At 37.8% G+C, this 23,517-nt stretch overlaps 3 protein-coding genes across 4 annotated transcripts; 1 reads left to right on the top strand and 2 right to left on the bottom strand.

Moving 5' to 3' along the window:
- The first annotated feature begins 1,094 nt into the window (after positions 1-1,094).
- On the top strand, positions 1,095-7,709 carry zc3h14 (zinc finger CCCH-type containing 14). 2 transcript variants are annotated; one of them, XM_023347195.1, is made up of 17 exons: positions 1,095-1,233; positions 1,550-1,592; positions 1,678-1,792; positions 1,872-1,912; positions 2,007-2,169; positions 2,254-2,566; positions 4,138-4,307; positions 4,517-4,617; positions 4,817-4,972; positions 5,054-5,116; positions 5,452-5,593; positions 5,727-5,929; positions 6,022-6,160; positions 6,256-6,395; positions 6,964-7,046; positions 7,137-7,242; positions 7,487-7,709. In XM_023347195.1, the coding sequence occupies exons 1-17, from the start codon at positions 1,198-1,200 to the stop codon at positions 7,492-7,494; spliced, it is 2,022 nt and encodes a 673-aa protein (XP_023202963.1). In that variant the 5' UTR covers positions 1,095-1,197; the 3' UTR covers positions 7,495-7,709. The 2 variants fall into 2 exon arrangements, with proteins under 2 accessions (XP_023202963.1, XP_023202962.1); XM_023347194.1 differs by lacking the exon at positions 7,487-7,709 and having other exon boundaries at positions 7,137-7,480.
- Positions 7,710-11,096: 3,387 nt separating this feature from the next.
- On the bottom strand, positions 11,097-15,079 carry eif2b2 (eukaryotic translation initiation factor 2B subunit beta). The gene is made up of 8 exons (XM_005800212.3): positions 14,820-15,079; positions 14,288-14,408; positions 13,016-13,167; positions 11,928-12,091; positions 11,749-11,844; positions 11,525-11,662; positions 11,376-11,442; positions 11,097-11,290 (listed from the first exon to the last, which is right to left on the bottom strand). Exons 1-8 carry the CDS (start codon positions 14,989-14,991, stop codon positions 11,133-11,135), a joined length of 1,068 nt encoding a protein of 355 aa, XP_005800269.1. The 5' UTR covers positions 14,992-15,079; the 3' UTR covers positions 11,097-11,132.
- A 1,405-nt stretch (positions 15,080-16,484) lies between these two features.
- On the bottom strand, positions 16,485-23,122 carry tmed10 (transmembrane p24 trafficking protein 10). The gene is made up of 5 exons (XM_005800211.2): positions 22,880-23,122; positions 21,040-21,160; positions 20,712-20,785; positions 18,369-18,495; positions 16,485-17,749 (listed from the first exon to the last, which is right to left on the bottom strand). The coding sequence occupies exons 1-5, from the start codon at positions 23,063-23,065 to the stop codon at positions 17,628-17,630; spliced, it is 630 nt and encodes a 209-aa protein (XP_005800268.1). The 5' UTR covers positions 23,066-23,122; the 3' UTR covers positions 16,485-17,627.
- Between the last annotated feature and the right edge of the window lie 395 nt (positions 23,123-23,517).

Raw genomic sequence — 23,517 nt, 5'->3', positions numbered from 1 at the left:
ATATCTGAAAACTGGGTAATAAAGAAAAACATGACACCACACAAAGTCCATACATTGAGCTGTGCACGCAGACAATATTCGTTCAGCGTTGATGTAAACACTGCAAAAAGAGACTAAGCAGACAACCACCGCAGAGAACGTGTTAGACATTCGTCTAGACTGTAGGCAGGATCCTTCCCGTCATTGTTAGTTGGCATTGAGGGGTTGCAAAACAGGAAATAATTGCTGCGTAAAACACACACACGCAGCATTGAAAATTAGAAAGTAAAACATGCGTAGAAAAGAAAGGTATGCTGACACTAAATAAATAAATGAGATTATAATAAACGACCTGCAGTAATTAGTTTAAACAAAGCTTGTTTCACCACAGGAAGGTGTGATTATTATTCTTATCAGAGCTGAGCACATTGTTCAAGTTGTCTTATTTTATTGACAAAGACCTTCTGTGTCGTCGTTGTAGACGATCTAACTACTGTAAATAGCAATTTTCTGCATTCAGAAATAAAATGTTGTCCTGAGCAGTCTCTTGCGCCATCTAGTGGTTTCTCGGATGATTTTCTTCTCTTTTTTTTTTCTTTCAGTGTTTGCTTTTTACTCTTGCCATAACAAATCAGTTTTATGCTGGCTTGTTTTTTTTTTTGTTGTTTTTTTAAATTAAGTTTTACTGTATTTAAATTAATATTTGTTTACTTAATGTATTTTTATTCGGTTTTTTGTTTACTTAATGTATTTTTATTCAGTTCCAGCAGCTGTAAGTTTTTATAACCATACAACTCACAACAAACTGCTGTAACTTCTTGCTGACACAGTTTTCGTAGTTCTTGTTTAATAAAATGTAACTTGTAAATTTGTCCTTCCTGCAAAGTCATATTTTTAACATTTCTTACCTTTGCGTGCTTATACTACCGCTTACTTTCTTGTTGCTGTGACAATAAAATCTATATATTCTCATTGGGGCAGTGAAAGACATTTCTAAAAATAATAATAATAATAAAATAAAATAATACCTATCTTTTCTCAAGTTCAAAGCATTAAAATTCAGCAAAACTGGGGATCCATTAAACTCGTGTCTTCTTAGTTCCGGTTGGTGATCACGTGATTCGACGTCACAGCTGTCCCTGGCTGTTTCGTGTTGGAGGTGTCATTAAAACATTTCCCTCTTTTTGAAATATTGTTTGCTTGAATAAACAAACAGGCATGGAGATCGGAACTGAAATAAGCAAGAAAATAAGAGTGAGTAGCTGTGGATACTGCGTTTGAACAGTCCGCCATGTTTATAGAAATAAAAACCTAGCCGCTGCTAGCTCTTTAGCTTGTTAGCTTCAACGTGCTAGAAATCATTTCTTTTGCCGCAGTGTTGGTTGTGTGGCCCTCTGTTTGAAATTCAGTTTATTATTTTTGAGTTGTTTCTTTTTTGCTTTGCTTTTTTGTAAATCTCGGACTGTATTTCTAAAGTTCCACCATTTGAAAATGGAGTCAGGGTAGCTAATATGCTAATCATACTTTACGTTGCTAACGCTAGTTGATCTGTGGGTTTGTTTTCTTTCAGGCTGCTATAAAAAGCAAGCTCCAGGAGCTCGGTGCTTATATTGGTAAGCTCATAAAACAAGCAAAATGCGTGGGACACACGCTGTTGAAATGTGGAACATTTCTTTTATGTTTCTTTTTCCCCTGCAGATGAAGAGCTTCCTGACTATATTATGGTGATGGTGGCAAACAAGAAAACCTCCCAGCAGATGACTGAAGATCTCTCCCTGTTCCTGGGAAACAACACAATTAAGTTTACCACTTGGTATGATCACAATGAAGTTCTTCCTTTCAGAGTTCACTCTGTGTTTCTTTTTATCATAACATTAAATTACCTTCTCTAGGCTCCATGGTGTTCTGGAGAAACTACGATCGGTCGCCGGAGGTGAGAAACCTCTGCTGAAGTAGTTGTTTTTTCTGTACTTTGATAACCATGATCTGATGTTTTATTGCTTGTCTGATTCTTTGTTTTTTTTTAGAGCCACCATCTTTAAGGCATCTGCAGTCTGACTCTGTTACCGTGTATGGGAAGCCATCTATTGATGAAAATGGCAGAGCGGAAGACTTGAAGTTGCTGGCAGTGTCCAGCTCCTGGAGCGATAGGATGGAAGTTCCTGTGTCTAGTTCTGCTTACGACAGCAGGTACCTGGAATGCTTTGGTATACGCAGTTTGTCTACAAATAGTTTTTTCTAAGTAATATAATACTGATGCTTGTTTGTTATCAGGAAAGGGTTGCTGGGGAAAGGTTTCTCACGACATACCTCGACTATTAAGCCTCACACCGAGCCGCTCCCCTCGGAAGCCGTTATCGATATCAAACCTGAGATGGACGATGATCTAATTGCGGAGGAACCTGTAGAAGTGGGTAACGGTCGCACCCGCAGTGCCGGTCGACCGACGGTTGAGATCTACAGACCTGGTCAGAGCAAGTTTACTTCTATGAGCTCTTTGGAGATGTGTCGGCCCCCCGAGGGATCCTCAAGCATGAGGCAGCAGGACGGCAGAAGCAGCAAAGCATCCAGAACTGGGCTGAGCAAGGTACAGAGAGGTGTTTTCTATTACGATGCTTTTCAAAAGAGGTTTAAATTCTTTATGTTTTGCTTCAAATGTCTTAGGATTTCTTGCTCATTTTTTGATTTCTTCAGATTATTGAAATATTTTAATAGATTTTAGCTTTTAAGTTTCTTATTTTTTTGCCAATGTTTGACCCATTTTTTGTACTTGACCATATTTATTCTCTCTTAAGTAAGTTTACACTGACTGATAAATAACTCAAGAATGACAAAGGCCAAAGGATGAGCTTGCGATGTCTTGCATAACAGACAACTTTATAAATTTCCTTCATACTTGGTCCTTGCTTTTTGTAAAAACGTTTTATTTACCGTTAATCTAACATTAATGTGGCTCTTGAAGGGCTATTTGCTAAGAAGTTTGGCTCCTAAGAAAGATGTTTGTGTTCACATCAAGGTCTCTCTGGATTCTTTAACCTCTTCTAAAGGATGTGACTTTCAGATATTGTTGATCTTCTCTAGTCGCTGTTGTTGGCCTACAACATTGTTTGAACTTGACATGCTTTTCTTCAAATATTTCAGAAACAAACTGCTCTGTATGCAGATATATTTTATTATTATATCAGCCTATTTGTGCTATAGTGGAGATGTTTTTTTGTCTCCAATAATGATTTGAGATGTTTTCAAGAACTGAGTTTTGTTCTATGTTAAGTTGGTCAGGAAAACTTCCATAATGTCTTAACAATATGTGACTTAAATCACACATTTCTTTAATATTTGTCTTATTAAGATGTAACTATGCAGTCTTCAATGAACTCTTGCTCTTTCTGACAGCCATAATGTGGAAAAGTTAGCCTTAATTGCAAGTTAACATTAGCATATCTACTTTCCATTAGGATGCGACATGCTAAAAAGCTTCTAACATAATCTTGGAAAATACAAAATTTGATTTCACTATTTTCTGGATAAGTACCAAAGTATAGTATAAGAGTTTAGAAATATGGTCATCTCCAGACTTGATTTTCTTCCAATTAAATATCTGAAATTCCCAAAATAGTTGGAATCAACGCCTTCATGTACCACAAGTCTTGTGTTGAACATTTTAGACAAAATAGTCTTTTTTTTTTTTTTTTAACTACTGAACCTGTTGATCAGGGGTCTGCAATTGTAGTCCTTAAGGGCCACTGTTCCAATTAATCATTGCTGGACCAAATATGAAGGATTAAACTAGATATAAATTTCCAAATTTGTGTTTTTTTCTTCTATTGCGATACGTTACAATTATGTTGCACGTCATTTTAAACTGTCTCGATAAAAACCCCAGAAAAATATTGGGACAACCTCATGCTGTTGTATCATTTGTGCCTAATTGTACTTTTCTTAGACCCAACTAAGAAAAGTTGGGTGTGACAACAATAAATGACCCGATCCTCACATTTAAGTTCTTCATTTTTATATTTATAATAACTGTAAACAAATCAAGGATGAAACCTTCATTTCTTTCTTTTGTTTTGCCTGTGGTGTTCAGCTGCTGGGTGGATGTGTCTGACCAGCATCTAGTTGTGTCCTTAATAATGCCGACGTTCCTCCTTTGTACAGCAAGAAGAGATGACCCGAAAAAGAAAAGCTCCCGTCGCAAGTTCTGTTGTTCGAGTGAACCGAGCCGATGATGAGGACAGCGATGATGCAGAAGACGACGACGACGACGCGAGTTTCGGCGGCCGCAGCCTCTCCAGTAGAGTCTCCCTTCCCTCCAAACCAGAACGAAAGTCAGTCTTGCTATCTCTTAATGTCATTTAAAATGTTTATCTCTTTATTTTAGGAAGAAAAAAGACACAACTAAGCATTGTGTTTTGTTAAATCTTCTAATAATGTCCCACAATGTGTGTGTGTGTGTGTGTGAAGCTTCAATCATCTGCATTCTTTACTGGACTGTAACTCTTTTTTTTCTTTTTTGGTGGGTGTTTAACTGTTTCAGACCGACTCTCCCACCAGCCAAGCAAGCCAACAGGAATCTGATACTGAAGGCCATCTCTGAGGCTCAGGACTCGATCACCAAAACTACGTCCTATCCCCCGAGTATGTTCCCGTCAGCCAAGCATTGAAAAAGGAAACACACTGTGCCAGCATTCCATTAACATTAGCTTTACAAACTAGTAACTAATTATTTGCAACATTGTTTAGAAAGTTAGGGGTGGTTGCAGTCTAAATATTTCTTACTTCAAAGCAACAATTTCAAATCGAATTTTTGCTCTCCTACCCGAACCTCCCCCTGCAGTTCCGCAGAGACAGACTGTTCCTGTGGCGCCTCGTACGCGGCTGGCCAGCAGCGAAGAGATGACCGCAGCCCTCCAACTGATGCAAAACCTGCACAGCCTGGCGCCGAGGGCGGAGGCATACGCTGCTGCCGACCAGCCCGCCTCCAGAACGACAAGTATGCAGAAACCTAACCTAACAGCTGCTCATCTGTGTCATTAAGTAATTTATTTATGTTGCTTCGTTCTTCTAACTCCAGCAAGATCATTAGCTTCACGTCTTCAGCTGGACGGCAGCGGTGCAAGACAGCAGAGTGAATATGGTAGGTGTTTGATTTGTTTAAGCTGTTAGAGAAGACTAACATTCAACTCTTTTGTCTACCGCTTTCAGACCAAACATATGTAATGCATTGAGTGTATTTTTTAGTCATGCTGATAAAAAATATTTTATTAAAACACTTGGTGTGGATGAAAATACACTAACTTACAAAGAATTAGCTATTGTAAAATCATGATTTTAGCAAACGTCTAAGAAATAAAACATGCTTCAAAATGCAACATTTCTAAAAAGTTTTACTTTGTTTTAAATAAAGTGGGAACTATAGATAAAATGTAAACCCGCCCCCGAAGTTTATTTCCATGTTTGTTTTTGAACCAGGTGCCGAAGCCCCTGCTGGCCGTGAGCCGAAGACCTCCGATACGCGCTCCTTCATAATGAGTCGGCCGGTCATAGAGGAAGCATCTGCCCGAAGTCAGCAACAAGTCCAGCCCCCGGCTTTGCCCCGCACCGTCCAAGCCAGGTATGCACAGAGCACAAACTCATTATGAGATGAAAAAAGTTCAAGAATGGTGAATATTTTTACAAGGCATTAAATGTTTCTGGTTAACGTGAATATTTTTGACTCCGCTTACTTTCTGTGGTCACACTTAAAGAGAGGGAGTTGACACCTCGAGTCCAAAGTTCATCGTGACATTAGACGGAGTACCGAGCCCGCTGGGCAACCTTACGGACGGAGACATGGAGCTGGATGATATGAGACCGCTCTCAAAGGTTACAGAGGCAGCCGGCCACGTCTACAGAGAGTCTAAAGTCAGCGTCCTGGACAGGTTGCAGGGAGTGGTCACATCATCAGAAGGTGTGGGGTCTCTGCAGTTATTTTATTTATTGCTCTCGTGGGTAAAACCTGATTGACACATGTTACACTTTCTTTACTCCATTCATTTACAGATGGGAGGATGGACGCGGACATGGCAGACGAAGATGACGTTCCGATGAAGAAGCAGAAAGTTTTGGAGCGCTGCAAGTTCTGGCCCGTCTGCAAAAGCGGCGATGAGTGTATGTACCATCACCCGACAGCACAGTGCAAGTGAGTGGCTTTAATAGAAAAAGGTCAAATTACAAAGGCATTGAAGGTACATTGAGGGCTGATTGAATGTTGTGTTTTTTTGTTGTTTTTTTCAGGACTTTTCCAAATTGCAAGTTTGGGGATAAATGCCTGTTTGTGCATCCTAACTGTAAATATGACGCTCGCTGCTCAAAGCCAGACTGTCCCTTCACTCACGTCAGCCGCAGAGGCACTGTTGCTCCTCCACTCCGACCAGGTACGTTTTCATTACCCTTATAGTTAAACAAATAAGCCTATAACTTAGCGTTAAGACATTTTTTAGTTTGAACATGTAATAGCCAGTGAGATTCCAATAAGATCTGATCTTTAAGTTAAACTCAGATTTGAACGTTGTAATTAAAATACAACATTCAAACTCAGGTTGCAATTTAACGCTACTTGATAAAAAGTTATTTCAGGAAACCAAACCAGCTGCATCCAGTAATCCTGCATCATGAGCAACTGAATGATAGTAGAGCAGAGGAACTTTTCCCTAGAACCTCCACCAGAACCGGCTGTGGTGGAGATGACAGAAGATCTGGTCCAGGCATACTTTTAATGGGAAAGAGTATGCATGGTTCAATTGGAATGGCTTCAACTGGGCACTAAATTCTTGAGAGTGTTAACCTTTAAGATTTGTAAATAATCTTAAAGGTTAACCAAATCTGATTTCTGACATTGAAAAGAATAAAAGCCACAGCTGTAGGTGCATAAGTATAAAAACATGTGCCTTTTTTTGTCCTAATAACTTACTGTTACTTATTGTTTGTAACTTGTTTTTACAGTCGTGCAGCAAAGTTCAAGTGGGACTGTGTGTCGCTTCTTCCCAGAATGCAAGAAGGTGGATTGTCCATTTTATCATCCAAAGGTAGCAGCGCAGCATAGAGACCATTAACCGCATTGTCAACTTTTTTGCGTTCAAACTGAGCAGCTCTAACTTGTTTCTGTTCCACTGCAGCCCTGTCGTTTTGCGACTCAGTGCAAACGAGCGGGATGTACTTTCTACCATCCAACTACAGCTGTGCCTCCGAGACACGCCCTGAAGTGGACAAAAGACAGAGCAGGTGACCCATAGAGGAACGTCTCAAAATATTTTCTCGCATAAACTACAACGTTTCTAGCCTTTGAGAAACTGATTCTCCTCAACCAAACTAATGAGATTAATCTCATATTGCACATATCTCTTGTTTTCACCTAAAACAGTTATGCCTATCTTGATGAGTTTAAGTAACGTTGCCATGTCTATAATTATGGAGTTAATTTTATGTAAATTTGCTGCATGCACTAAAAATAAATGTTCTTTTCCAGCTAATTAAGCCCAGAGAGTCTGATGGTCAACTATCAAGCTGTGGAAGATGATGTTCTTCTTCTTGTGTTTCTGGAACATCATTAGTAAATGTAACTGTTGATTATGTTCTTTTATTGTATTGTTTTGACTGATTTTTATTAAATGTTTTGTAAGATGAAAAGCGAGTTTCTGAACATGTGGCTCCAGATATTAAAGACTCAACAATGTTTCTTATTTATTTCATGTTGTCATTTCTTGTTTGTTTTTTTTAACACGCGGCTGTATAGGCTCAATATTAACCTCTTTATGAATCAAGTGAGGAAAGAGACTTCCTTCCTAGATCATTTCCATCAGCTTCTGACATGATATTAAAGTTTATAATAGTGCAGGGTTGTTATTTCCTCTTCTGCTGAAACACATATGACTTGGTTTAAATACTAAAAACTTCTCAGCACATATTCTGTGAAATTATAGTTTTACTAATCTATAAAAACACAAAACAACTGCCATTCAGAACCAAATTTATTTTTCTGCATGTAGATGTCAGAATAAATAGAATGATTATTGCACTGACAAAACTAACATTCTTTGATTACTGTCTTTTTTTTTTTTTTTTTTTTGAGACTGTAAATTGTAGTGTCTGAAAATAGTATTTTTGGATCATGTGCTGTTTGGACCCGAAAACAGTGTAGAGTCGTTCCAAAAGGATTTTAATACTTTAGAGGAAAATGCTTCATGAAGCAAATTTGAAAACATGTCAGCAAGAACACTCTCTAGTCATCTTTTAGCAGCTTCTAAAACCATAGCTGAAGGACACTAACACTGACATAATTAAAGGTATAAATGGACCAATACTTAAAGGATGCCAATTAATTTAAAAGAATAACTTGTTTTATAATTTAACTGACCATCAGATCACAACTTAAAATATGATTTAAACATAAGATAAATTATACATACTTTTTTCCATTATAGATAAATATTGTAAATTTAATGTAAAAACAGTTTTACTACAACTGTTTTTATTTCCATATACCAATTTTACACATTTCTGTCTCCTGTTTTGTTCTTGCCCTTATGCATTTCTGCCACATCATGCAAAAAGGTGTGAAAAAAAATCCACCAATTACCACAACACCTGGATCCCCATATCTGTTTAATTTACCTATTTTATTCTTTTCAAAGATTCAGCAGAAGAAATTGGATTGTATTCCTTTTACTGCCGGTTCCTATAAAATATCTATATTTTTTAAAAAAGTATATCTTAAAGTCGAACTGTAATTTTCATTTACTGGTCAGAGCAGCTGCTTGTCGCCGGGTGAGGTGGCTCTCACCTGTAATCCAAGCTACCTGGAGGCTGAGGCTGGAGGATTGCTTGAGCTCAGGAGCTCTGAGCTGCAGTGGGCTATGTTGAGCGGGGGTCCACACTAAGTTCAGTATAGATATGGTGTTCCTGGGGGAGCCTTGGAGCACCAGGTCTTCTAAGGAGGGGTGAACCGGCCCAGGTCGGGAACGGAGCAGGTCAAATCCGCCGTACTGCTCAGTAGTGGGATCGCCCCTGTGAATAGATGCTGCAGTTCAGCCTGAGCAACACAGTGAGACCCAGTCTTTTTAAACTCAGTAATAAAGTACTGTCACATCGACATTTACTTTTTAGCATCACTGAGCTGCTTGAACACTCATTCCAGCTTCTTGTTTAATCAAAAAGCAGCTGGAATTATTGTCCAATACCGCCTCCTTCTGGAGAGCAGTAGACACTACATCAAACTGGTGCAACTTAAAAACTTCAGACCTTCTGGAACATTCAGCTGATAAAATCAGCTAAATAAACCAGCAAGCTGATATGTGATCATTCATTTGTCACACATCAATATAAGTAAGTTAAAGTTTCAGGGCTCGTTGTAGCTTTTCTCCAGCACAAATATGATTCTCAACACAAGGGTGTGGTACCTGCTGCCGTCCAGAAGGAGGCGGTGCTGGACAAGTGATGGATAGAGCAGCTGATTGTCGCCGGGTGAGGTGGCTCTCACCTGTAATCCAAGCTACCTGGAGGCTGAGGCTGGAGGATTGCTTGAGCTCAGGAGCTCTGAGCTGCAGTGGGCTATGTTGAGCGGGGGTCCACACTAAGTTCAGTATAGATATGGTGTTCCTGGGGGAGCCTTGGAGCACCAGGTCTTCTAAGGAGGGGTGAACCGGCCCAGGTCGGGAACGGAGCAGGTCAAATCCGCCGTACTGCTCAGTAGTGGGATCGCCCCTGTGAATAGATGCTGCAGTTCAGCCTGAGCGACACAGCGAGACCCAGTCTTTTTAAACTCGTCAACACACTACTTTCTAACCAACATTTGTATTTTAGCATCACACAGCTGCTTTAACACCTACTCGAGTTTCTTGTTTCATCAAAAAACAGCTCAGACTCTTCTCCAACACCGCCTCCTTCTGGAGAAAAACAGAAACTGCATCAAGATAGTGGAACTTCAAGTCTCCATCCCTGTGATGAAGCAATTTTTGATGTTTCAGAATACTCATTTTAAAACAAAACAAGTCATAAAGAGATTGTTAGCGCAACATACTGTGGTGGGCAGATAGTGAGGTAATCCAACATCCACTGGGATATGTGATGGTCCACTCCTGGCAGGTTCACCTTGTCTGTAAAATGTCCAAGCTGGACGGTATTGAAAAGGAAAACTCAAGACGGAGTGAGAACTCCTAGAGCCGGCTAATTAAAGCAATGCTGAGCAAGAAATCAAGAAGTCTCAAGGTTTCACCCAGTTTCACGAGTTAATTAATGATCTTGAGTTATATATGAAAAAATAGAAAAAAATTGGAAGCACAACAAACAAAAGGTTTTCTTGTATTCCCCACTCTCATGAAAAGACATTATATAGAAATATTCTTCTTCTGCTTCTTTTCATTTTTTCTGTCTATTCACTTTATCTTTGGCATTTATTTTTTCACTACACTTTTATTGTATTACATTAAACTGTTCATATTTAAAAAGACTTTTAACTCTGTAGTTGAAGCTAAATAATTGAGTTTTACATCAAGTAATGCACAGCCAGCCCACATCATCTTTGCAAATAAAAAAACGTAACTGAACAAACAACTCTTTTTCACTCTTTTCCGTTTTGCTGCTTTCTGCTAAGTTACAGAACACCTGACTATCAATGCTACCTCGTCAGATTTTCCTACCATAGCACGGATAGATAGCTAAGTCTATCTGTCAGTGCTACGCGTCCAAAACTATATATATATATATATATATATATATATATTCCAAATGAGGATGTTACAACTGGCACGTCCACAGATGTACTCTACCCATTAGTAAAAGTCAATGCAACCCACTGCCTTGACAAGTCCCTTTATTTAAAATTAGTTTGGTTGTTTTGTTACAAGCAAACCCTAAGTAAATATTTGATTAGTGTTTTCACTTGTGGACATTCTTCAAAATTGTAATTTTAAATAGAGCGCCTACTTATCCAAGCAACTTGAAGAGACACTGAAAAAATCCTTGGAAGTCAGAGTTGAATACTTTTCATCTTCTGTTTAGCAGCTTATATACTGAATCAACAATATCTAAAACTGCTTTAGCTTTTTTTCTTTTTTATTAAGAGAAGTAATAGACACAAAACAGTTTAAGTTAAATTTATTTCATAGAAACACAAATTAAAGCTCGTGATCCTCTGGGTGGTACAGTTCACTCATCAGTCGGTAGATGTATGACGGTGCGTGACCTCCAATGTTAGAAATGAACAGTGTGATGAGTTCTGGAGGAACGTAGTCAAACACCGGGCAATGCACGTTGACCTTAGAGAGGATCTCACCTGAAACGTAAACATTTAGCATGTTAACATTATATTCCACCAAAGATAAATGCTTAACTTGTAAAGTACATTGGTGAGGGTGTACCTTCAGTGAAAGGGAGGACTTCATGTGGGGAGACAAATTTATGGAAAGTGTCCTCCTCGTTTGGGAACTAAGGAGAGAAAATATTTCTTTTATTATTTGTGTTTGAAAGATTTTTTTTATCAAATGTTTGTTAACTAGTGTTTTCCTACCTGAGGCGATAGCTTGAACATGGGGGCACAGACAATTAGAGGTGTCGAGTGATGCTTGGCTGCTAAGGCGAGAGTGTGTGTCCCGTTCACGGCCCTCAAACCGCCGTTGGCTAGAACAGTCTGAGTTCCGATGATGACCTGCCAACCAGATCGTCAAAAACAGTTAAATTACACGGCCTGATCAAACCCTTAAAATAGAGTGAGACTTCTGTGAAGACAAATACCTTATTGACCCGAGACATGACAGCAAATATTGCAGCGTCAGCAATCACCGTTGTTTCAATGCCAGCTTTGGACAAGTTGGTGGCCATTTCATGTCCCTGTTAAAAAGTGAAGGTTTTTCCTGAACGGTCTTTTAGGCAAACCATTGCTTTTCAAGCTCTTTTCGATGTACTTAGTGTACCTGGCAGAAGGGGGCACACTCTGCAACGATGACATGAAACTTGCGTTTACGTGCCGCGTCCCTCAGGAAGGCCTCCACTGTGCGGGAGCGCCCGATGGTCATGATGACCTCGTTGGAGTGGATGTGCTCCAGGGCCTGCATGGAGATATTATCTGTTGTTCCTTCTGCAAAAGGAAAAAAAAAAATCAAAACAAAAAAATCATATTTTCTCCAGTTTTCTTGTTCCACTTTTTCCACAATGAAATTCAAGCATTTTCAAGCATTTCCGAGGTAAGTTTTCAAACTTTTACAGCACCACACTTTGGAGATAAAAACAATACATTATTGTATGATTATAATTTATTAATATTAATCATTTTTTGTGGTAGTATTCTACATTCTACAGCAGGGACAAGGTAAACAATTTCATTAGCTTTGTTTAATGTATAAAATATAAGAGGATCAATAAGTTACTGACTTATTAGGCATAATAGTTATTACATTTAAGCAATCCAAATAAATAATGTTAAAGTAAATTACATTCCTAATCAAAATAAATGCTTATAAACAGTATACACAGAAAGTCACAAAAAATCTACAAAAAATGTTTTTGCCATGTTTTCTAGTATTTAGCAAATGGAAATAAGTTTGGCAATTCTAGCTGACCTGAAACAAAATAAGTTTAGTCTGATTTAACTTTAGACAGTGAAAAAAAATTGAGGTGTTTTTATTAGGTCTATGAAAATATCTGGTTTCAACTGTAAACAACGCTTTCCAACTGCAGGTTTTTAGTCAAATGTTATATTGCACTTTATTACAAAAGACTGAATATCAAGCACTTTCAAGGACTTGATACAGAAATCAAGCATTTTCCAAATCTTGAAAACACCAAACTGAAATTGGAGCATTTGCAAGGATTCCAAGCACCCGTACAAACCCGGATACAAATACAGACCCCTTCACTCTGCTGCCACTAAAAAAAATAACTGCATAAACACAGTTGTTCCGTGAAGGCCGCAGAGATTTTTAAAGAACATCAGCGAGTAACCAACACTGTGGATTTCAGCTGTGGATAGTTCAGCTCTGTAAAACCAGCCCCGCCATCTTACCCAGCTCAGTGAGAAGCTCGTTGATGGCCTCAATGACATTTGCTTTGAGGGGAGCAAAATGCTGCCTGAAGTTCTCCTCGCTGAGTCCTCCAGAGGTCAGCAGCTTGTGGAGGGACTCCTGCTGGTCTGCCTCTTCGCTGCTTCCTCGAGACCTGATGAGAAAATCTCAACAGTTTGACATCAGGGCATTTTTTTTTAAACAAGTTTTTTTTTTTTTTTTTTTTTTGGTGACTCTAGAGTGCCAAGCATATTTTGAAGATGAACCTTTTTGCTAAAGTAGCATGCGGACTCTGATTCAAACACTTTCATTACACTCTGCAGAATGAACACTGAGGAACAGTGCATCCATAAAAGGAAACACAAAGACGAAGTCGAGGCAAATCAACATGAGGTAAGTGCAGACTTAGCCATGCAAAAATTGTATTATTAGATTGTTAAAAATATTTAATTTAAAAAAAAAAGTTGAGACTAACACGGAAAGTCATCTTATGATTCAGAATTTTCTATAAGTGCATTTATCAGAAGTCTCTCATATTCTCCTAGGCTTTATCCAACATTGCTTTAGTTATGTGCATGACCAGGTTTCAACCCGCCATCAGCTCCCATGGCTGCCAAACAAGCCCCAATAATTACCCCTCCACCACATTGATCAACAGCTACACCTCTTCGTCTTTGTCTCATCTGTCCAAAGGAAATGATTCCAGAAATAGTGGTTGCTTTAGATCCAATCTTGTTGCCATTTTCTCTTTAGAAAGAAGCTACTTTCTCCTGGCAAGTTCCATTTATCTGTTATAGCTTTTTCCAATTATTGTCTCAATATTTAAACTTTACATGGTCTGAAATGCAGGTTGGGGTTTTTGCTAATTCTCTAAGGACTACATTGTCTAAATCTGGAATGATGGTTATTAATGTTTTAGCAGTTTTTAGTACCTATTTTTTCTCTTTAATCCTACTTAAGCAGTTAGTGGTACTTAGTTTGTCCACAAGCTTTCCATTTTGACTTTGACAAAATATTCACTGTATTAAATTAAGAATTTGATTAAATATCTAGAAAATCTAGTAGAACCTGATGAACAAACGATCATATGTTCTGATTCATAAAATCTTAGAATTGAGGGTTTATTTTTTCTTTTATTATTACTATATATGGAAAAATACTCATTTCACAGTGATGTTATAAGCTGGGATATTTGATAGCACTGTTTAATGTTGTCTGACGTTCCCAATGAATGGATTAGGAACACATCTGACTCCACAGCTGTCTGTCCTCACCTGGCGTACTCCTCTCTGATGATCTTCAGGACCCTCCTGATCATGTTACCCACTGTGGTCTCTGACGGCTGGGCGGCCGTCATTCTCCTCCCTTCTTTCCGTATTATTTCCATCAGATCACCTAAAGGCAGCAATCAACAAAAAACGTTTTAATTGTTGTTACTATATTGTATTGTCCATCCTAAATTGCCCCTTTTCATTTTATTATAACATTGTAAAGAAATTCTTACTTATTAGTGTTTTTAACTAATTTATAGTTATAAATGGTGTATTTATAAAAAAATATATATAGCTAAAATGTCGCTAAATTTAGTAAACGTACACACATAAGAAACCATGATGCAACTCCCCCTATTTCAATAATTTCACAGATGTTACAACAGATGTCTGACATGTTCACAGATTATAACGAACTACCTACACACACACACACACATTACGACAACAATAGAACCAATTTCACAGTAATTTAGTCCTCTGCATTATTATTATCATCAGAGGTTGTCGAAATAAATCAAGTGAGGAGAAGAACCTGCGCTGCTCCACCGAGCCTGAGCTGTAATCTTGCGAAGCAGCGCGGTCGTTTCTCGGGCAGTCTCCGCTGAGCCCCGCAGAGGTCCCGCCCCGCTACCTCCGCGCTTCAGGTCGGACAGAAAGGCTTCAACCCGCTCAGTCAGGTCGGTTTCTTTGTCGGGGCCCGGCATTTTTGTTTTCCAAATCAACGAACCGTCGAAAAAGAAGACTACAAGTTTCTACAGCTAAATGTTGACCAGGAAGTACTTGTAAAGAACATCCGGTGTTGTAGCAGAAAAAGCGCTCCGTCTGTCTCCCTTTATTGCAACGCTTGTTTTCACCAAAGCAAAAGGCCAAAGCAAATATTGTTTGTTTCCCACTATAGTGAGTTTTATTTTTGATGTTTTCACATTCTGCTACTATAGACCAGCTGAGCAACAGTCTCAAGGTGGCATGCTTTCTACAGTGGCCGCCATTAAATAACCCTTATGCCCTATTTAAAAGTAAGTACATAAATATATTGTTAATAGTAGTTAAATCTCAAAGTCTACTTTCAATTTTGTTTCATTTGCACATATTTATTGGAAATGAAATGTTTAAGCTGCAAATATGACAGACTGTTCTTTTCACAGCAGGGGGCGCTGTTTTGGGTACAACACCGAGTGGCGAAGGAACTGTTCCTTAAATGAACAGTTCCTTCATTCAAGGAACTGTTGAATGAAGTTACCCACCAATTAAACAGTTTTTTTTCTCTCCCAATTCAGTTTTATGCTAGAAAATCTAATATTTAGATATTCACATTTCCTCTTTTTTATTTGACATTTATTTATACAGGTGGTCTCATTGGGATTCAAGACCTCATTTGCAAGAGAGACCTTTTCTGATCAAAACAAAAAGAAAACTCAGACGGTTTAATTTCCAGACCGAAATTAAACGCATGCATGGTGATTTTTAACTAACCCCACAGCACCCAACTGTATTTTAGGCTTGTAAAAGTGATCAAATAATAGTAGTAAGCATGTTTTTAGATGTTTTTTGAACATCTAAAAAAAAAAATAATGACAAAAAAGTATAATGTATTGCTCAGGTAAGTAATGAGCAGGGTGTATCTTCACTAAATTGGCACAGTTATAGCCTTTACACACATGATCTTTAATTACATTCAACTCTAATATGGAATTATCCTCTTGTCTGCAGCCATAACACCTTCAATGTTTCTGGAGCAAAACAAGACATGTCTGAAAAATCTGCAGATTGGTCTAAGAACATTTGTAAAATGATCCATATGTGCTGTAATTAAAAAGTTCTATCAGGTTGTGGTCCGTGCGGACAAGAAAAACATCCTTAAGATCATAATACTCATTCATGTCTTAACTTCAAACTAAATTATCAAAAATATTCTCTCAGCACTCCGAGTCCCCACACTTCAACTCAAGTAGAAAGCCTAACCTCCACACTATGATCCTCCCTCCACTAAACTTTACTCTTGGCACAATAAGATGTGGGTAATGTCCTCCTGGCAGTTACGGCATCCCTCTACTAACTTAAAGTTTGCATCTTGAAGGAAACATGTTTTAAGAATATCTGCATTATATATATATATATTTTTTAACCCTAAACCACTTTCTGTAACAAAAATTTAGATTTTTCCCCCTCAAAAATATAGATTACACTACAAAATAACTCATGTAAATCCATCCAATATTTTATTGAATAAAAGCCCAACACAAATTTACAAAATTTACCAGTCAACATAAAAATTGACTGCGCTCCATGCGCATGTTCATTGTTAAAAATGTACCAGGACAGCCCTCAACATTTTCTGTCAAAAGAAAAAAACCCAAAAAAAACACTAATATCTGAAACCACCCATATTCACATGACCCTGGCCTCAAACATTTGAATGAAAATAGGAACACTGGATGGATCAGCAGGTTCTGGTACTGGGAGGTGATATGCTGTAACTTGGAGTTGCCTGTTTAAACTAAAAGGGTGCACGTTTGGATAATTGTTCAATTCTTGTCACAGTCGAAAACAACTGCATTTCGACAAGAAAGATTGCATAAATACATTGAAGAGGGGAAAGAGGAATTGCTTGAATGTAAGAATATTAGTTCCTTGATACTTTTAATGGATGTTCAAAAACAAAAGAACACCTCAACATGCGAAAATTTAAAGAGAATTTATAATTGAGAACATTAATCTGAAAACTCAACTCCGCCCTGCAAAATAAAAAGATACCAATAGAAGCAACTAGGTGGTAATTACAATATGAAAACAAACTAAAGACAGTTAAATTTAGCTACTGAACATATAAGTGACAACACAGAAGTTCAGTGGTACCAATTGTCTTAAAGGAACAACACACCATGTTTCTTAAAGCCTTCACTTAATAAAAAGATGTTTAGTTTATGTGGTCTTGTAAATAATGTGTACAATAACAGAAGGACAGACATTCACTTGTGGCACATCCACTCAAACGGAGCTCAGAAATAAAGAAACCAACTTTTCAAAGGGTTGATGAAAAAAAATAACCCCATCTTATTCAGTAAGCTGTAACATTCAAAACAGTGTAGAAAGAAATTTCTCTCTCCCATGTTTGACAAAGCATTTCTCCCTACAGGGTTTTCATGTTTCCAACTACTAAACAAGCAGGTAAATCTTATTTTCCTGGAAACATGGATACTCTCAGAGCTTTGAAAACTAGATGTTGAGCCCCTTAAACCCAGCTTGTTTTGTTGAAGCTAGTCCAAGGAGGGTGGATGCTGGGATGTGTTTGCTGACTGGGAGGCAGCGTCCCTCAAGGGAAGAAGCCAGATGAGTCGATCTACTCGATCAGCTTCTTTGCCTTGAAGAAGCGCCGCAGGTAGAAGACCTGCCACGTGGCCAGGCCGATGAGACAACACATGGAGAATATACTGAAGTACAGCACGCGTGTGTTTGTAGACTCTGGAGAAATAAAAAAATGCTAGTATTATTGGACAGTAAGAAATTCTTGCTATCCCTGCAATGAATTAAAAACCATCTTGCTTTTAGATTAGGCGTCAGCAGCCTTTTCAGTTCAAAGGGCAATTCCTGCCCAATAAAATAACATTTGTCTAAAGGCACACAACTTTCTTAAACATTTCCAAAAAGGGATTCAGTTTCACAAATATACACTGCTTTAAACTTAAGTTTTATTTATGAAAATTGATTAATTGTATTTCTATTTTTAGATTAAAGAAAAATAAGTTTACTATTAAGATTTCACTCCTCTCAATCCTTTTCATTCTTGTAGAAAAGCAGTCAGTCAACTTCAAAACAACTAAATCACAAACTAATAATGAAGTAACTGACTTAAAAAACCAATAGGCTCAATCTGCTAGAAAAGGTCTACGATGAGAAGTTTTAAAACCTTCCTTTATTATAAAAAAAATGGTCTTTTTCACATAATTATTATCCTAGATTATGAAGAGCCACTTTCAGAGGAAGAAAAGCCATCAGCTTATAGACACCTGTATATAATACGCATGTTCGTTTTACATATTATGCAAAAGTACGAATATGTGTAAGTACTGTGTTGGCTTACCGTTGGTATCCCGCATTTCCTCTTCTCTCTTCTTCATGTAAGCAAAGTCATTGACGATGGACTCAGACAGATCTTCCAGTCGCCTGAGCTCAACCTCCAGAGGCTTCAGTTTTTCCACCTTTGCAATCTGGAGGGACAAAAAAAAAAAGAGAGAAAGAGAAAGCTTATAAAACCTCTAAATAAAATGCTGGCATTCCAAAATAAAGTGGAACAAAAAACATTTGAAATTGTTGAACGCTCAGCCCAGCAGGTGTCACTCTTGAGCTAAAAATCACAAATGGGGGAAATATTTGCCAGGCTTTCCCTTTCACTTAGATTTGAACACCAACATTATTGAAACCGTGCCTGAAAAGGGAGATTTTGATCATGAACAAAACAGCAGTTCTGAAAGGTTTAGAAAATTAAAGACTAATATTCAAATTTCAAACATAAAACCTACATTAATTATAAAACTAACTCAAGTTAGATCCCTTAATAGATGTGAATTATATATACTTTCAACTTAATTTGATGGGGTTGTGTGCCTTTCTCTTCCTGTTAGAAACATCTACAATAGCCACAATAAAGACACGGTAATAATTATTGCTCAAGCTCACTTGAGAATATGATAAGAACGTCTCGATTCCTCGGAAGCAAGGCAATAAATTCAGGAGTGGCACAAAACCTTTATTTGGACTATATATGGACTTTCCTTCCCTTCCCATTCATCTGAGGGATTACTGAGCACAATTTGATGGCAGACAACACTAACCCTGGATGGTTTAAAGTAAAATCCTTAAAATTCAGATATCAAATCTTGAGGAATCAAAGATTCTAATCTTGGACTCCCTACTTGTATCAACTATATGCTTCACGACAGATTAAAACCTTTATTCTACCAGTTTCCTTTGGTAAATGATTGAAACAGCTATTATAACAGATTTATCAGAGCAGAGTTCAGGGGAAAACTGACCGGAAATGTTTGTGGAAAATCATACTTGTATATGCAGATATTATCATAAGTCAACAAATCTTGCAAAACATTCCAGGAAGGCTCCCACACTCTGTGCTGATACACACGTGGGTTATCATGAAACATTAAATATTTGTTGCTTTGGAGAAAGGAATAGCTCATTCAGACACTCAGTTCGGTAAACAAAAATTACCAACGTTGTGTTCAAACATTACAATGACCTGCATCAGATCGCTCCGTGCTTGGCTGAGTGATGGGCACTGAAGTTACTGTTGGGTGCAAAGTTTGAGGAAAATCTTAATAAAGTTCCAGAGTTATAAAAGGGCAAAATGGTTACGTAGCATTTCCCTTTCCGGAAGACTTGATCCAAGTTACATGAAAAGATCAATAGCTTATCAGATCTGGCAGGGCAAACATTTTATTCACCCGACTGAAGACATAAGTTTAACCATGTCCGTTTCTAAAAGAATGAACATGGTCATGCTGCCAGTTTAAACATACAAGAGATGTAAAACCCCTTTATCCCCACCTTAATGAGCTAAATTAGTCAAACACAGTCTTTGAAATCAATGAAATCTTGCGCAGTCAGAAAGCAGAGTTGATTATCAGGAGGAAAACGGAAAAAAAAAGTTTCACAGCACAGATTGTGTCTGCTAAACAGACAGCATTGTGTAACGACATTTTTTTTCTCTTTCAAGTACACCCTCTTCTGAACAGGTTGCAAATTTATTCAAGTATTATGTAAGTTAATACATGCGTAAAGCCAGCTCCGCCCTTTCTCTAACAGACAGGAATGCCCTCTTCAAGTTCAACTGTGAATATCCACCGACGCGCCGTTCCGCTGAACTGTATGTAATATTTGCACAACATGTGTGGGCAGAGAAAGGCGATTCTCAGCTACGAGGGATGTGTTTTTTCCTTTTTGAATCCATAAAAAAAAAAAAAAAGAAATCACCTGACGCAGACGGATCCTATAACAGAGGACCCTACGGCAGATTCACACTTTTATATAAAGTCCGTATTCATTATTTTTGGCATGGCACAATTTTAATTTTTACTTACTGTTTCTTAAAAATGCCATTTTCACAATGTTGACAAAAGACACCCACACTACTGTTTGTACAAAGTACAAAGAAAGCAAACTAACTTTTACACTCATTTCAAAACGCCTCCGTCTTTCTATTATTTTTTTAACTCAACTAACTTGATTAAATGATAGTTGAACACAGCATAAAAATCTGAGTAGAAATATTCACCCTGGCATATTTCAAACATATTTGGGAGTAAAAATCCCAGCTGTAAGAGTATTGGGAGCAAGACATCTTATCTACAATTTGGATCGGGTTTATTTGACATCAGGAAGCACAGATTTCAGTCTCCTGACACTTTACCTCTTCGTAGTTTTTGGCCTCGACACCATGCTTCATGTCCAGATTGACCAGCTGGTCAGGCACTCTCCCTGTTCCTGTGGATTTTCACAGAATTGAAATTAAACATTGTGATTGCTTATTTTGCAAAGGACAATTAACATTCTGTAACAGTAAACTAAAAAAAAAAAAAAAAAAGAGTTATATTTATCAGAACTTTTGAGGATTCAAATACGTCAAAAATGTCTCCAGATTATTACGAATAATATGAGATTCACAATATAATCAAATATAAGACTGTATTTTGATTAGATTCCTCTGATAACTTTAATTGCTGTACGATTTTGCTTACCCATGGGTGATTTGCTTTCAAAGCAAACCTCAAACATGTCATAGTCCTCTGTGGTGAAGGCAAACTTTCCTTTTGTTGCATCTTCCTTCGAGTAAAGAGTGTGGCTGGAAGAGTCAGTGATCTACAAAGTTACAACGACATACATTTAGACCTTCTGGCAGAACATAGCCAACATTTTTGGAGTAGTTTGAAAAATCCTTTTTAAATCATTTTCCATAAAAAAATAACTATGGTGGTTATATGTGTATGTATATATAAATTTACCTGATTTAATATTGTAAATAATATAAATGTCACCATATTCATGTTTATATTGTATAGATTGTTTGCACTGTTGTCGCCGACTTTAATCTCACTGTACCTGTGTACAGTGACAAACAAATTCTAAATATAAATTTTTTATTTGATAAAAGATTGCAGTTTAACAGAACTGTGTGACTCTTTTAGGTTGTCTAACAACGTTCAGAACGCTCAACAATTTATTATGTATTTTGCAGCCTTTAACTTTTGTTAGTGTTTTTAACATCTTCTGTTGCTGATAGGATAAGAGCAACACTTTCGTCAACGGGAAGAGGTCAGAGACAACCTGCCAGTGCAATCTAAGTTTACCTCACTCACCACTAATAAAATTAATATCAAATCATCTGTATTGAGATACAAACTACAGGAGCACACATTCTTGCTAATAAATAGTCTGAAATTCATCATATTCAGAAGATTCTAACTTTAACAAGTATTTAAGACTTTTTCAACTTTGGAAGCAACCAGCTGTTAACTTTGTTGCAGTCACATATTTGACGTGTCAGTCTGCTGCCCCTTCGACGGTGGATTTGAATGGGTCATAGCGTAATGTGACACATGAAATGGTTTGCAAACCACCATCTGGCACACCAAATGCATTATTGTGAGCACATATTGTAATACATAAAAAAGCATTCCGTTTAAACATGTTCATTAACAACATGAAGAAACAATCAAATAAAAAATGTGGAGAAAGTTTTTCAGAATCAAAGCAGAAAATTAAGGATTATTCCAAATTATGTATTAAAGCTGATGACCCAAATATGTCTTTTACTAAATTCATAAAGTACCTCCCAGAATATCCCATTTGCGTGTATGTTTCCAGACTGAAAAAACAAAAAGTTTTTACTTTCCGCTATGATGACAATAGACGGGAAAATAAAATTGACTTGAGAATATCATCCGTAATTTTTTTGTTTTACAGTATACAAATCCGAAACTTGACAGCTGTTAACTTTTAAAATATATTTTTAGAATTTAGAAAACATAAAAAAGTATGCAGACGCCATTATGGGCCATCAATATAAATAAAAAATTTCCCCAGGCCGGGTTCATGTGAATATTACATACAAACTAAATCTGACGTGTATGTGTCTGAGAAGTCTGTAAGAGTGACGTGTAACAGCTACACAGCCAGAGACTATCACACCTACATAAATATTGTCAATATAACTAAATAATGCAGCGCAAACACTGATGGGTTTTACGACTGGCGTCAAAGTAATCAGAGTTTATACAACAAGCAAATTATATCAAAACCAATAAGTGAAAAGACATTGATAGAGCATTAGCTACCTAGCTAGCTAGCTAGCTGACTGTAAAACCAGGAAGACGAGTTTTTTCGGGCCTACCTTAGCAGCATTGCTAACAACAGTTGTCACTGACTAAAGTCCTTCAACCCTTCAAACTAAACTTACAAGAATAAGCTATCCCCTTGTCTCACAGCTACTTCTCTTTGCTACTGATATATAACAATTAAAGCCATTTTGCCTTAAGGTAAACTGTGTTTTGGCGTCAACGGCCCCCAGTATGTGCTCACCTTCAGGTTAGTTTTGGTGTTCGTCTGCTCGCCGATTTCATACTCCCCCGTAACCAGGACGTCTTTATGGATCTCCTCTCGTAAGCATTTTCTAGAGTTGACCGGTAAAAAGAAAGAAATTGAAACGACGGATTCAATGAGAACCGGTAGCAGCAGTAGCGCAGCAAATCGAGCCATGGCTACCATGAACCGACCAACCAACCAGCCCGTGCCAACCAACCAGCTTTACACCGAGCTCCGGCTCGCACAGGCGGCCTCGCTGGGCGCAGCAGCGCCCCCGCTGACCTGGAGGGAGAACTGCTATATAATGTTTTTAGATGAGAGATGAACAGAGTCTTAAGTAAGGAGACTCGGTCTTTATCCCAGAGATTAACATATATTGGTACTAAATGTACCTTAAAATAAAAGTGAAAGAGCTTGTGAAGTTGGTAAGAGGGTCTCACTCATGTCCTGCATTTGTTTAGCACTTTATTAAATCTAAGGACTCTGCACTTTGCACTACATTCAGTCATTCACCTATTCATAAGGAAGAAAGAGAGAGAATGTGTGTGTTACACTTACAGAGATAAGAACTATGTACAGTACGAGCTATGAGAAGAAAAAATATCTTAAGCTATGACGAAACATCTGAAGAATGA

The sequence above is a fragment of the Xiphophorus maculatus genome, chromosome 15 (genome assembly GCF_002775205.1).
Source record: "Xiphophorus maculatus strain JP 163 A chromosome 15, X_maculatus-5.0-male, whole genome shotgun sequence".
NCBI classification, from domain to species: domain Eukaryota; kingdom Metazoa; phylum Chordata; class Actinopteri; order Cyprinodontiformes; family Poeciliidae; genus Xiphophorus; species Xiphophorus maculatus.
Note: the sequence above shows the minus strand (reverse complement) of the source record. Positions and strands in the feature narration are given on the sequence as shown.

Coding starts and splice junctions, on each gene's coding strand:
- eif2b2 (XM_005800212.3), bottom strand. CDS start 14,991: ATGCCGGGCCCCGACAAAGAAACCGACCTGACTGAGCGGGTTGAAGCC. Junction 11,845..11,927: donor AGTGTGCCCCCTTCTGCCAG/GTACACTAAGTA, acceptor ACTTTTTAACAG/GGACATGAAATGGCCACCAA. Junction 11,291..11,375: donor AGTCCTCCCTTTCACTGAAG/GTACACCCTCAC, acceptor TTTACGTTTCAG/GTGAGATCCTCTCTAAGGTC.
- tmed10 (XM_005800211.2), bottom strand. CDS start 23,065: ATGGTAGCCATGGCTCGATTTGCTGCGCTACTGCTGCTACCGGTTCTC. Junction 21,161..22,879: donor ACACCAAAACTAACCTGAAG/GTGAGCACATAC, acceptor GTAACTTTGTAG/ATCACTGACTCTTCCAGCCA. Junction 18,496..20,711: donor AGGCCAAAAACTACGAAGAG/GTAAAGTGTCAG, acceptor TTGTCCCTCCAG/ATTGCAAAGGTGGAAAAACT.
- zc3h14 (XM_023347194.1), top strand. CDS start 1,198: ATGGAGATCGGAACTGAAATAAGCAAGAAAATAAGA. Junction 1,913..2,006: donor ACTACGATCGGTCGCCGGAG/GTGAGAAACCTC, acceptor GTTTTTTTTTAG/AGCCACCATCTTTAAGGCAT. Junction 4,308..4,516: donor CCCTCCAAACCAGAACGAAA/GTCAGTCTTGCT, acceptor TAACTGTTTCAG/ACCGACTCTCCCACCAGCCA.